This window comes from Papaver somniferum, chromosome 9 (assembly GCF_003573695.1).
Source record: "Papaver somniferum cultivar HN1 chromosome 9, ASM357369v1, whole genome shotgun sequence".
Taxonomy (NCBI): Eukaryota; Viridiplantae; Streptophyta; class Magnoliopsida; order Ranunculales; family Papaveraceae; genus Papaver; species Papaver somniferum.
This window is the reverse complement of record NC_039366.1, coordinates 65,473,273-65,488,135: the sequence shown is the minus strand read 5'-3', so window position 1 is coordinate 65,488,135 and position 14,863 is coordinate 65,473,273. Positions and strand designations below refer to the sequence as shown.

Here is a 14,863-nt window from a genome sequence, read left to right as displayed (position 1 = left end):
GATCTATATATTTTACCAGGATTCTCGTCGTTTTAAATTTTCCTCTTTGTCTCTCTCTCATCTCCGTTTCTCAATGCAAAGAAACTTCCCATATTTACCAAACTTACCATTAATAAACCCAACTGTCCAAAATACCCATGACCGAACAATTTTATGACTTCTATTCTCTAGCTTAAAAAGTCGGTCCCATGAGAACTCGGATTAAGGGTATTTTCGGGATATAAGAGAAAGTAAAAAGACAGAATTTTCCACATTCCTTATTTTCGGCATTGCCATACATACACACCTTTGACCTCTCTCTCCCTCCTTGATCCCAAAATTGGAACCCTAAATTGAAACCCTAGTTTTATCTTATTTCTTCTGGATCTGTCCGCAGAAGTTCTACGATCGTTCTCCGTATGGTGATTAGGGTTCACAGAAGATCAGCGATTTCAATGGTTTGAATCTTAAACTTCTCTTTGTATTAATTTTTAGGGTTCTTATTTTTGGGGGTGGTTTTTTTTTTTTCTTTTTTTTCTCTGTTGCGATTCGAATGCTTTGATTTCTGTTGGGGATGGAAAAAGGTAGAGATACTGAAGAATTTAAGGTGTTATCATCGAATCCAAGAATTGGATTGAAACGTGAATTTGCATTTGCTATGAATGCCCAATCTGAATGTTCTGGGTCTTTAGGTAGAACTAGGGCTAGAAAAGCAGAAGAACCTAATTCTGTTGTTGATTTAGGGAAATCTAGTAAGAAAAGAGCTAAACTTTGTGTCCCTAAGGAAGAACCAAAAGAGATTTTTTCTGATAATGAGGAAACCCTAATTTCAAAGGAGGGTGAAGTTGAGAATGGGAATTTACATGGTAACATTGAAAATGGGGATGAACAGAAGAATGCTCAGTTCAATTGTGTTGATGATGAGGAAATGGTGAAGACTGATTTGTTAAATACACCAAGGAGATTCACACGTTCAGCTCTGAAAGCTACAGAAGTTATCAGCTACAAAAAACGTAATGCGTCTCTTGGGAAAACTAAAACTCGGTTTACTCGTTCTTCTTTGGACTCGATGACTGTGGAGACTGTAACGGATGGCAATAAGGAGCTAGGTAAGGATTCAGCAGAGGCATCTGAAAAGGAGGCACCAAAAATTTCAAGGCTGGCACCAGCGAACCTTGTAGAAAAGGGTTTAAAGGAGAATGGCATAGAAAATAATGTAACTGGCACATCCAACAAGCTGTTAAATTGTTCATCTTTGGATCAAAAAGCAGATGAGATGGTAAACGATGACAGTATGGAGGTAGAAATAACTTCAGCCGGTAAACCCAGTTTAGATATTATGGAACATGTAGCAGTTGTCCCTGAAAATTCTGACCCTCAGCTTCTTTCATTGGACAAACCTGGGAACTGCTTTCCTGATTCAGCTTTGGAAACTAAGGAAGATGATCTGATAATGGATGACAATAAGGAGGTCGAGGAATCCAATCTGGAACCGAAGGAGGTCCAAAACTCTACAGCCGAGGAATCCATTGTGGAACCCAAGGAGGTCGAAAACTCTGCGGTCGAGGAATCCAATCTGGAACCCAAGGAAGTCCAAAACTCTACAGTCGAAGAATCCTTTGTGGAACCCAAGGAGGTCGAAAACTCTACAGTCAAGGAATCCAATCTGGAACCCAAGGAACAGTTAGTGGCGGTCACCGAAAATTCAGTGAAGCAAAATATGTCAGCTGGTATATCCACAAAGCGTTTTCCTCGTGTAGCCTTGCAAGTTAACCAGGACTTAGTAATGAGCCCTATAAGTAATCAACTGAATGTTCCATCTGAGAAACCTATGCGGCGATTTACTCGTTCACTTGTGGAACCCAAGACAGAGCCTGCAGGGATCAATGGAACTTATGAACAGCAGAATGTTACTCCTGAGAAATCCATGCAGCGGTTTACTCGTTCACTTTTGAAACCTAAATTAGAGCAAGAAGTGATCGGTTGCAGTAATGAAGTACACTATGGCGTGTCAGAAGAAGCATCAAGGCGTTTTACGCGCTCAGCTTTGAAACCTAAGGAGGAAAGAACTGATACACCTGAATATGTCTTCACCAATTCTCCCTCCAATGTCAAGGAGCTATTTGAGACTGGTATGCTCGAGGGACTGGTTGTAAAGTATGCCTTTCCGGGAAAGAAGGTAATTCTTTTTAACCACACTTTAGTCGGCTCTGCATTGACTAATAAAGTTGCCTTCACTGAAACTAGTTTGATATATTTTTCAGACAACAGAGCTTCGAGGAACAATAAAAGAGCTTGGTATTTTGTGTTCCTGTATCTTATGCAAAGGGGAAAAAGTGAGGCTTACCTGTTTATGTTATTTGGTACATTTCTTTTAATATCATCAAGAGATTAGTGGATGACTAAAACCATTTTTCTTTTGATTCAGGTGGTTACACCATGCCAGTTCGAGCAGCATGCAGGTGGTACAAAGGAACACCCTGAGGAGTATATTTACTTGGAGAATGGTAGCAGCCTTGGAGAAGTATTAGGTTTGTTGAAGGATATTCCCTTGGAGAACCTGAAGGCAACAATTCAAAGTGCAATTTCCACTGCACACGTGAAAAACACGTGTACCTGTATGTACTGTAAAGGTGAGCTTCTGGTCACAAGTGTTACTTCTTTTTAACATTTCCACTTAGAGCATCATACTGAAAAGTTGATAATCTAATTATCTGTAGGACCTCTTTCTGGACCCAAAAGGGTTGTGCAAGTATGCAACAAATGCCTGGAATCCAGGAGATCTTGTGCAAGCCCAGCTCGTAAAACTGGTGATGAGAGGTATGATACTGCTTGGATGTTGAAACGTGTACTCTTTCTGTTGTGTCCCTTCTCTATCAGGGAACTGGAATCAGATTTTTGTTTGTATTAGTGTTAAACCCCTGTTTTTGCTTAAAGTGATTGTTTTTTTTTTGTTCCCTGTATGGCTTAGAAATGTAGTTTGTTTTTGTCTATAAGTGACTAGCATTGTGATGGAGATGTTAGGTCTCAAAAGGATAATTAAAGACTTAAAAGTATTCCCTTTTTTATTTTTGAAAATGAAGAATACCAGTGGGTAGATTCGAGTCACTTGATGGTGAAGTGTAGTATAACTTATGTCATGTTACTTTATGTAACGATGAAGTTCTTTTTTCTATTATACGTATAAAATTATAAATCTTTATGCTCATGATATTTTAAGACTATAATGTTTTTTATTTTTTTATTTTTTATTAATTCGTTTGATATGGTTTTATTCTCGGATTACTTTAGGTCAAAGTCAGTTGTGACCCCAAAGTCCTTGAAAAGTATACAAAGGCATAGCTCGTCACAGAAGAAAAGTAGTGTTAAAGGGAAAATAACAAGAAAGTGAGTATCTTTTTCTCTTCTTGTTTAATTTGATTATCCATTTTGTTGCATTTGTTAATTATTGCTTATTAACCATTTTTGTTCTGTTGTGTTTTCTCAAGGGATCTGGGATTGCATAAGTTGGTGTTTGAGGAAGGTGGCTTACCTGATGGAACTGAATTGGCATATTACATGAATGGAAAGGTACTAGAGTGTTACAAGAGGTTCACTCATTTCTTTTGTTAAAATGTTTTTACTAGATTTGTATATATATGATTGTAAGGTTCATTCTTTTGTTGGACAGAAACTGCTGGAGGGGTACAAAAAGGGTTTTAGCATATTTTGTCGTTGTTGCACTACTGAGGTACAGTTTGATTTATCCTAAACTTTAGCATTTTGAAATTGAATCAGAAGAGGGGGAAAAATGACTGGACAACAGATTTACGCTTCTGTGTGATTTATTTGTTTTCTCTTTTCTTGGATTCTTAATTTTCTGTTGAATGAGCAGGTCAGCCCTTCTGCTTTTGAAGCTCATGCTGGTTGGGCTTCACGTCGCAAACCGTGAGTTGATCATGTAATTTGTTTCGTAGACGTCATTTTCCTTTGACCTTTTTCGTTTTTGTGACTTCTGTTTCTTTCTTCTTTTTCAGTTACCTAAACATCTATACGTCAAACGGGGTGTCACTGCATGAGCTGTCAATTTCTCTTTCGAAATCTCGGAAGTTCGTTTCCAACTACAATGATGACCTGTGTGGCATCTGTGCAGATTTTGGTGATCTTTTACTTTGTGATGGATGCCCTAGGGCCTTTCACCGAGGTAAATTTTTCTCTGTGCTTGCGATAATTTTCACTGGTTTGCTTGCGTCAGTTTTTATTGAGGATTCCATAAAAATCTGTAGAATGTAGTAAGCTTTGTTAGCAGCTGTGACACCGACAAATGAAACAGATATCTGTGACAAGTAATGCTGTTGATGTCACTTGTTAGCTTATGGATCACCATTGGTCTTAACTGTGCAGATTTAGACCTATGGGTGACATTATGAAAGATTATCCAGTTCTGATTGTTCTGTTATTCGTTGCAGACTGTGTTGGAGAGATGCGAGTTCCTCGTGGTGACTGGTATTGTCCATATTGCGTGAGTATGTTCCAAAGAGAAAACCATTGTACAAGTAACGCCAATGCCAGGGCAGCCGGGAGGGTTGAAGGAGTTGATGTTATTGAACAGATAACCAAAAGATGTATACGAATCGCTGAAACTACAGAACCTGAAGTTGGTGGTCGATGCTCGTTATGCCGGTAAGACATGCTTTATTATCAAGTAGGCTTACAGATTTTTATCTTCTAAGATTGGACTTACAATTGTTACCTTGTTGTAGATCGACTGGCTTTAGCAAATCTGAGTTTGGTCCACGTACAGTTATAATTTGCGATCAGGTGTGTATCTTTCTCTTGCATGTAGAGTCCCCTATGTATCATCACATATCAGTTATTTTCACACGTGTGTACTTAGTTTCAGTTTGCATGTTTTCATCAGTGCCAGAAGGAATATCATGTTGGGTGCCTGAAGGATCACAAGATGGCAGATCTACAGGTGTGCAAGGCGAACTTTATCTGGCCCTTTTGTACTGCTCTTATTTTTGTAGATTATTAATTTTTTTTTTAACAGGAACTGCCAAAAGGGGACTGGTTTTGTTGCACGGACTGCAATAGAATTCATACTGCTTTGCAGAAGTTGATCGTTCGTGGATCAGAGAGGCTTCCAGACTCTCTTTTGGTTGTTGTGAAGGAGAAGCTCGAGGAAAAAGGTTTGAATATAGATGGAGATTTGGATGTAAGATGGAGGCTTCTTAGTGGCAAGACGACTTCTCCTGACAGTAGATCACTGCTTTCAAAGGCTTTAGCAATCTTTCATGTGAGTAATTTTTCATGACACTCTGTTTAGTGCAGTGATTATGATATGCCCTCTTTATTACATGATTGATGTCAATAATCACCCCAGGTCACAGTTGGTTTTTTAACGTGTTCTCTATTGCTCAGGATCGCTTTGACCCTATTGTTGACGCTACCACAGGTCGTGACGTTATCCCAGCCATGATATATGGGTGAGCAAGAATCTTTGGCTTCATCTTCTATCCAGCACGCATCATGCCGTTTTCAGTATTATTCCTTTTTGCTTAATTATGTAAGTAACAGTAATCTGAATTTGACATATTTATTCTTCTATTTGCATATCCTACAGACGGAACAACAAAGTCCAAGACTATGGTGGGATGTATTGTGCAGTATTGACCATTAAGTAAGGATTGTTTACTCATCTTTGGATTTGGTGCTAGTTCGTAAAAGTTATCTTGTCCTGAAATGTCGTCCTATTTTTGCAGCTCTTCCGTGGTAACAGCTGGAATTCTTCGAATATTTGGGCAGGAAGTAGCAGAGCTTCCTTTAGTTGCGACGAGTAGTGATCATCAAGGACAGGTTAGGATTGATTCTCTGATGCATCCTTTCTTTATGTTCTCCGTCTTTTCTTCTTCTTGTCCCCCATTCGCTCGTCTAGATGCGGACTACAATACTGAAGGTTGTGGTGTTCAAATGAGAGACACCGAGGAATTAAAATATTAGATAGCTGGTGCTTTTTCTGTTGGCTTTTAGGTGCATCCGTAAAATCATTATTCTCACCGTTCAAAGAGAAATATCATTTTTTCGTCTAATCCTCAAATATTCTCACTGTCAGATCTTTTGGATTCTGTTCTTATATTCTCTATTATTTCTGTGCAGGGCTACTTCCAGTCACTGTTTTGTTGCCTCGAGAGGTTGTTGGGATTCTTGAAAGTGAAGTACCTGGTGCTTCCATCTGCTGGAGAAGCTGAATCCATATGGACAGACAGATTTGGTTTCGAAAAAGTTGGTGATGACAAGGTCAGTATTGGTTTTATTTTAGGTTCCTTTCTTTTTTTCCTCTGACACTGCTATATCTCTAAACATGTGTCTGTTGTTACAGTTGAAAGAGTACAAGAAGGATTACCAGATGGCCATCTTTCAAGGGACTTCTGTGCTGCAAAAGGCAGTTCCAAAGTGTCGTATTATTGACAGATCTCCAAAGAAAAGCTGATTGGAGTATATATATTTGTACAGCCAAGCTTTTTGTTGCAATGATGTATAGTAGTAGAATTTTGTCAGGGTGGTCTAAAAGAAATAGATTCAGAAGTATTTCATACAGATTCAGTAGTGGAAATATCATTTTTTGAACAGGCTCCCTTAGGTAGTGGTAGCAGCAGATAAAACATGAATTTAGGAATAGAATCACATTGTCATTCAACCACTGTAAACAGAACTTGTTACATTCTATTCTTCATTTCATCCCTGGTAATCACATCCATTAATCCGATTCCTTCCGTAGTTTCTTTATTTTTTGTACGTGTCTGTAAACTTGGTATCATAAGTTAACCTTAGCGAAGAAGTGAGTTCAGTCATTGAAACATAGATCTTGTGTAGTACCCAATGGACCAGCGGAAAGGTATCTTAAATGTTGGTATTTGCTGTTCTAGTATTAGACAGTCAGAAATTGAATCTTGTACTTAAAACCTGGAAGTAGAACTAATATAATCTTGTGCACACCGTCTATGTTGAATTTTGTTCAAATTAAGTCGAGAAACTCTCTAAAGCAACACACCTCCCTATTATCATTACCCATTACTCATCATAACTTAAATCCTTGCTCTGTTGCTTACGGATCCTCCAATCTCCACTTTTGAATTTTGAATACATTGATTAACTCACACCACCGCCTTCCACTTACTTTTCTAGACAAAGTTTGTATATGTTTAGTAACATGTGTATGAATTTCTCACGTGTAATACATAGTATTTCTTACATCTCACGCTAATTACAACTCCTCTCATGTGAAAAGTCTCTCACACCAACTCCATCCATATAAAAATATCTCTCACCCTAGAGCAAATAATGTCATAACATTAGTAACATATTAGTAACGAAATATGAATAACAGCAACAGTGCGGGTACCTCAACCAACACCAGAAGAAGCAAAAGAAACATTTGCTTCTGGTTCTCAACTCTTTCCATTGCCTTAATATCCGTTCTATTGGCTCTCAATTCTTTCCATTCCTCTGGTAGTAGCATACAAATAGCCACAAACATTGCTAATAAGGTGGTTAAGTTAACCGGCATTGAAGAGTTTTTTTCACTTCTAAGAAACATTGCTCCATCTAGACATCATCATTCTCATCATCATCATCATCCAAGAAGTACAACTAAATGCAGTAATACCCAATGGAAGAAAACGAGTATTATAGCTGATTATGATGTGTCACTAGTGTTGACTGTCGATTTGAATGGCTGTGGGAATTTTAGTAGTGTCCAGAAAGCAGTTGATGCTGTTCCTGATAATAGTCCGACTCGAACGCTTATTATTGTTGATTCTGGTGTTTACAGGTAATAGTCACTGTATTTTCATTATCTAGTACTATTGCTTCAATTTTTTTTTTTTTTTATCTAGTACTATTATCATTATGAATGTAGAGATGAAACTCAAACTTCTTATGCCTCTAAATGAGACAGGGAGAAGGTGGTTGTCCCAATTAAAAAAACGAATTTGATACTTCAAGGTAAAGATTATCGCAACACATCCATTGCTTGGAATGACACTGCAAACTCCACTGGAGGGACAATTTATAGTTCCACATTCGCCGTCTATTCTTCAAACTTCACAGCTTATAATATCAGCTTTCAGGTAATTTTCTCAAATCAAATTCGGCTTGGTACCAATTTCAACATGCTTAATGAATTTTAAACCAAATATGCACAGTATTCTTGAGTTGTGCCTACCATCTCTTTTTTCTCAATCTGACGACTTTGACGTTTGCAACGGAAAAGAATACAGCTCCACCTCCGTCTCCTGGCGATGTTGGGGCTCAAGCATTAGCTATTAGGGTATCAGGAGACCAAGCTGCATTTTACGGTTGTGGGTTTTATGGTGCACAAGACACACTTCATGACGATCAAGGAAAACATTATTTTAAAGAATGTTTCATTTAAGGATCAATTGATTTCATTTTTGGCAACGCTAGATCACTTTATGAGGTATAACAAAATTCCGATAAATCCTCTTCTTTACACGTCCTAGACAATGAACTTGTTTATAATCAATAACATTTCAATTTACACAAACAGGATTGTACTATCAACTCAATAGCAAGGGAAGTTCCAAAAGGTATAAGCGGATCTATTACAGCCCAAGGAAGACAAACATTGTCAGAAAATTCAGGTTTTTCATTTGTGAACTGTAAGATTGGCGGGGCAGGAAAGGTTTGGCTGGGAAGAGCTTGGGGTCCGTACGCTTCCGTTGTCTTTGCGAAATCATATATGTCAGACGTTGTATACTCCGGTGGATGGAATGATTGGAACGACCCTTCCAGAGACGAGTCGGTTTCTTAAATCTTAATTACTACGTATCTTGATTCATAGTTTGTAATCTAATTATACAATACGAATTCGTATAACTGTATTGTATACAATTTTTCTGCAGGACTGTTTTCTTTGGAGAATACGAATGCTTTGGTCCAGGATCGAACTTCTCTTCTAGAGTTGCATACAGTAAACAACTGACTCAATCCGAAGTGAATCCATTTTTGGATGTTTCGTACATCGAAGGAAATGATTGGCTTCTTCTTGGGCGCCATGGGAAGAACTCATATATCATTGAAACCGATGCTGTATTGGTTTCTTCTTAATTTATTATTTTAATTGTGCGAGTAGTTATGTTATAAAGCGGTCATTCGATTAATTAATATTCAATTATTTAATAAATTCTTTTTAATTAATATTTTTATAATCGGTCCCGAATGGGATGATAAATTGAATTAATAATTCGTTGAAATTATAATGTAATATATTTTTGATTACTCATATAGACCCAGGTGAAATATAAATTGATAATCCATTATATATTATTTTCAATACATTAATTATTTATGAAATTTTTTTGAAAAATGATTCAATGATTTTTTATTTTTTGTTGAAACCAAACTCATCTTTAATTTTTTTATCATCGTAAGAATTTCTGGTGTCGTTTTCTCATAACTCAACAATAGATTATCCAATGTGATTGTCGCTCTAATAGCTTCCTTTCACGAAGGGACTCTATTGTTGAAGTCTCATCATCTATCAGTTCCTACTTCTCAATTATTTCTTCGTCACTCAATAACCATGTAACTGCATTTCTAATTTGAACATTTCTTCTTTTGAATCAAAGTACATTAGATTAAATAAAATTATATTAGACATAATTACAATTAAATCATAAAAACGAGGTAATCAACATCCTCATTCATGGAACGGCTGGTGGAGCATTTAGAAATCGGAAGGCGTTGAACCTGTGAAGTTCTCTAAGGATGTTGAAACAGGCTAAAAACTGAAAAAATATTCTGTTAGTTTGTTGCCATATTGTTGCGGTTCTTTGGATCACTCCAGTTTTAGTTTCACCGTTAAGCCTATTTCAGTTAATCTGCATCAGCATACCAAGAAATTGGTTGGCAACACGACAAATTGATTGAAAACGAGCACACAATCCCTTAACATCACAGTTTCTCAGATTCCTTGTTTCTGCAGCGAACACTACAAAAACTTGTTTCCAAAAACTTGTTTGCGAAAAATTCGTAACACTGTTGCTAAATTTTCTTCATGAGTAAACTTAGGACCACAAACTCTGATATCCAGTTTTTTTTTTCCCGAAAGATTTTGTGAATGAAAGATGAAGATTGAAGTGAAATTATAGGAAACTGTGGGCATAAAAGGTGTGATTTTGGAGCTCAAAATGACTGTATTTATAGGGACTGAAATTAGAGTCGTTGGATGAGAATAACCGTTTCCGGCTCAATCAAGAACGGGTGTCTCATTGGTTTTTAAATTCGTTCTAAATTAGGAAGTAAAATTTGGTTAATACAGATACGTTAAAACAATTGTGGACCATCAGGAAGACTTCATGATAATGGGAAAGATCAATTGTGAGAAACTAAAATATATCGACGGGAAAAATTAAATGTAATAAAATGAAATGCCTAAAGTGAGTGAACTAATTGTAGCCTTGGGAGAGCCTCTTATCTTTCGTAGATCACAATGGTATGTGCACTATAACCGTAGGTAGAAAACTTATACAGCTTTATGGGTTATGATGAATTGAGATTCAAGATGGTGATCTATAGAAAATTAGATTATTTAGAAGAGAAATACTTGCCTTCCATACTAGTAGTATCTTTTTTATAAACTCCGTTATTATAGGAGATGTTTTTTTCTTATAGGAAGAAGTATTATCCAATTTCATTGTTCATGCATGATCAACCTGAATTTTAACAAATGCATTCATTGATTCTTCTTCACCTAATGTTTAACAAACTCATTCTATGTGACATACTTATATGCTTACCTTCAGCGTGGTTTCTGTGGTCCAGTCCCTACTTTTTTTTTTGAAGAAACATAAAGTTTTATTGAAAAGCAGAGAAACATTTACAACAAATTACATTTTAAAACACACGTACTACAGTCTAATACAGATAGATTTCTCACACTAATAAAAACACACATTACACTTTAATACAGACAGACATATTGCTCATCCTCATTTCTAATAACCATTGCAGTCTTATCTCTCAGAATGAATGGAAAAAGAACATCATGTGGGTCAGAATACCACACTTCCCCGCAATCCTTTACTCTAGCATGCTTTGCCAATGCATCAACTTTATTACAATGTTTAAGATCAAACTGGACTCTTACTTCAGAAAAACTTCTAAGCAAACTCAAAGATTCAAATAACAGAGACTGATCTTCCCATCTAACACTTTCCTTTTTTTTTTCTTTGCGCTGCTTCCATGATAGTTTTGTTATCCCCTTCCAAAATAAGATGACTGAAACCCTTGTTCTGTACCCATCTTACAGCCGTTACCAAAGCTAGAGCTTCATCCTGATCCACATTTCGTGTTCTCATTGTGAAGGCCATGGCTTCCAAGAAATATCCTTAATGATTACGAACAACAATAAACATACCAGGTTTGTTAGTGTTATGAAGAATAGAAACATCAAAATTTAGCTTTAACCATGCAGAAGGTGGGGGCATCCAATGACTACTAGTTTTTATTCTAGGATTAGTAAAAGGAATACTAGATCTAGCATGAATGCAAATATGATTCTCATAGTAGAATGTAAAAACTTGCTTAATGATGGCTCTATGATGTTGATGCTAGTTTTCAAATACTCCAACACATCTACTCTTCCAAATGAGTCATATAACTATTACAACTAAATTGATCAATTCTTTTCTAGCAATGGAGACGGAGTTTTCTCTATTTGTCCAAGATAAAATCCAATCTTGAAGAGAGTGATGTCGATAAGCTTCTTGAAGAATAATATTTGAAACACCAAACCAGATGGCTCTAGCATAGGGGCAATGAAGCATAAGGTGATCTTTTGATTCCAAACTGTTATTACACATCACACAATTTAGAATAACAATTTGGCAATCCTCTGAAATCGCATTGCAAGGTAAAATATCTCTTAAAATTTTACAGATGGACATTTGACACTTGAAAGGAACAATTATATGCCAAATCATAAGTTACATTCTTTCTTGTTGAGTAGTAACCACCTGAGATGTGTTTTGTTGTAAGATAGAATTGTATGTAGAGTTTACTGTAAATTCTACAAATTTAGTAAGAGAGTATCTGTGTCTGTCATTAGCTGGTTGAGGAGGAATTCTTATGTCTTGAATTTGATTAATCTGATCGCTAGTAAATAATTGTTGTAGCTTAACTGTTCTCCAGCTTCTATTATGTTTATCTATAAAATCAGAAACACCCCAACCTCCCAAATGTGAAATCTTTTGATCCATTTTAAACCCCTTTGAATTCCTTGCCAGATCCAAGTATCCTTTTTCTTAAAGTATCCAACTAAAGGATCATTATTTCTAAAATATCTAATTTGAAAAAACTGAACCCATTTGGATTTTTTTTCCGTTAAGCATTCGCTACGGCAACTTAGTTAGAAGTGCTTCATTGAATCTAGTGTTTTTAAAACCTAATCCTCCCATTCTTCTTGGTTTATTTAAATTTTTCCTTGCACTAATAGGGCGTCCCTTTGAGTTACCTTTGTTCATGCTCGTGCATATTTCCTTTTTACAGTTTTATTGGATGAAAATTGGAGGTAGGGATGTATAATCAACAACAATTGAGAATCCCTATAGATATGGATAGTTAGAGACTTCTGGAGAGATTTTCCACTATGGAGATCTAAATCAATACATCTACAAATCATATATTGACCCACGTTTTTGATATATCCCAAATTTAATATGGAACTAGGCATTTTTACACCTAGTTTAACCGCATGCGCGATGCGCTTGCCATCCCCTTCCAAAACAAATTAAGCTTTGTATTCATAATATGCATTTTTTATTTTTTTGGATGATGCTATGCAGTTATTTTTTTGGATAGTTGAATGCATTTTTTATTTTATTTTACATAATATAGTCACACCCTGTGAAAAATAAATAAATAAATATTGTAACTTTTCCTTCGTAAGACATCTAGTCTCCGCTTTGTAATTCAATACAACATGATTTTTAAAAGCGTACGCTTCACGCTTCGCTCCAAAATGTTCTAAAACGCTTCGACTCGAAATGGTGAAGCGAATCTTCTGTGAAGCGTTAGATTCTCTAATTTATGCGCTTCACATACTTCCCTCCCAAATTTAAATTTTCCCGCTCAAAAAGTTTAATAAAAAATAAGAAAATTTGAATTAGCTTTATGCGCTTCACATACTTCCCGCCCAAATTTAAATTTTCCCACTCAAAATTTTTAATAGGAAAACAAGAAAATTTTAAATTGAATTTCTGAGGGTGGGATTCGAACCCAACAAAAATTTTAATCAAAATTTCTGACGGTGGGACTCGAACCCAACACCTTCTACTCTCTTATTCTCACCTAAACCACCGAGCAACAACTACATTTTTTATGAGAATTGAATTTGTGTTTAATTTACCAGGCTTGATTGGGATATACCCATACTAATTGGAGTATACCCATTTTAATCCCATCCAACCTAGTGTGCTAAGGAGTGTCTAAAAGATGTTAAAAGACTAAATTGCCCTAAAAAATCCAAGCCGACTAAAATCAAAACCAAAAAAATTTCAAAATCTTTTCTTAAACTCTTAACTACGAAATCTGGAAAAAAAATCAAAAATCAAAATCAAAAAAAAAAAATCAAGAAAAAAGAAGTGAAAATTTAGATCATACGGGTTTTGTCAATTAATCCTTTCAAACTCATTCTAGTACTTTGTTTTGTTATTTGAATGACAAATTAGATCAGAAAATTCGAACTTGTTGAATTGCAGTTACATAGTCGGCAAGGTTATAGGATGAATAACATGCCGAATTTTCATATTTATTTTTAGTCGGCAAGCTTATAGGATGAACAACATGCCGACTTTCATATATTATTTGTAGTCGGCAAGGTTATAAGATGAATAGCATGCCGACTTTTCAAAGAGTTTTGTTTATGAAATAAGCATTTACAGGGTCCGCACGGTATTCATCCTTATACCTTGCCGACTATAGTTTAGTCGGCAAGGTTATGAAATTAAAACCTTTGCCGACTCATTATGCATTTGTAACACCTTTCTCTGTACGTCAAAAATTCTATAGTCGGCAAGGTATGTTTTGTCGATCTTGCCGACTATAAGGTAGCCGACAAGGTAAAAAATCAATAAGATGCCGACTAGTGAAACATTTACAACAGTCTCCTGTGTGTCAAAAATAATAGAGCCGGCATCTTCTTCATTCACCGACCTTGCCGGCCATAAGTTGCCGGCATGTTCTTCATCCGTAGACCTTGCCGGCCAGATATAGTCGACATGTTCTTTATCGTCGACCCTGCCGACTTTTCATAGTTTCAGAACTGAAAGTGTTGATTTCTTCTTTAATTTTGAGTATGATTTCACACATCAGCTTTGCAATCCCCTTTTTAGAAGTGTTTGGGTAGTATGTTTTCATTTTCGTTGCAAAAAAAATTCTCAAAACAAATTTTTTTCATCAAAAATCTTCCCACATAAATTCAATCAAAAGCAAAATTTGATAACTTAAATTCATAAGTTTTAATCTACTTAATTAATCAATCTAAACTCAATTAATTAAGCTAATCAGAATTTTTAGTGTTAATTAAATAAGGGCGTATTAGTCATTTAGAAAATACAAGGTTAAGGGGTGGCTTCACTTCAAAATGATCATCTTTTGTCTTATTGGGTATACCCCAATTAATTTGGATATACCCCAATCAAGCAAGGTTTATTTATACGAATATTATCTTAATAAATTTACATTTCCCAACTAACTTGGAGCAACTATTATTATGAGGGGCGGAAGTAAGAGCAGGCTTTACCTGGCTCAAGCCACCCCTAAAAGTGCAAAAACATATTTCTTTTTACTACCTATTTTAATTGGACTTGGTAACTATGTC

The 14,863-nt window shown here is 36.1% G+C and overlaps 1 protein-coding gene and 1 pseudogene across 1 annotated transcript; both read left to right on the top strand.

The window, feature by feature from the left end:
- The first annotated feature begins 262 nt into the window (after window positions 1–262).
- On the top strand, window positions 263–6,734 carry LOC113309762. The gene is made up of 18 exons (XM_026558278.1): window positions 263–2,158; window positions 2,244–2,315; window positions 2,408–2,612; window positions 2,700–2,799; window positions 3,271–3,366; window positions 3,468–3,549; window positions 3,650–3,709; window positions 3,854–3,906; window positions 3,996–4,162; window positions 4,428–4,641; window positions 4,722–4,779; window positions 4,880–4,936; window positions 5,012–5,257; window positions 5,383–5,447; window positions 5,585–5,641; window positions 5,724–5,817; window positions 6,118–6,258; window positions 6,341–6,734. Exons 1-18 carry the CDS (start codon window positions 554–556, stop codon window positions 6,449–6,451), a joined length of 3,483 nt encoding a protein of 1,160 aa, XP_026414063.1. The 5' UTR covers window positions 263–553; the 3' UTR covers window positions 6,452–6,734.
- Window positions 6,735–7,337: 603 nt separating this feature from the next.
- LOC113307910 lies at window positions 7,338–9,125 on the top strand (annotated as a pseudogene).
- The last annotated feature ends 5,738 nt before the right edge of the window (window positions 9,126–14,863 follow it).

What these genes read in the sequence shown, in the direction of transcription:
- LOC113309762 (XM_026558278.1), top strand. Translation starts at nt 554, where the DNA reads ATGGAAAAAGGTAGAGATACTGAAGAATTTAAGGTGTTATCATCGAAT. An exon ending in GTCGTTGTTGCACTACTGAG is followed by an intron (nt 3,710 to 3,853) that starts GTACAGTTTGAT and finishes TTGAATGAGCAG; the next exon opens with GTCAGCCCTTCTGCTTTTGA. An exon ending in ACAAGATGGCAGATCTACAG is followed by an intron (nt 4,937 to 5,011) that starts GTGTGCAAGGCG and finishes TTTTTTTAACAG; the next exon opens with GAACTGCCAAAAGGGGACTG.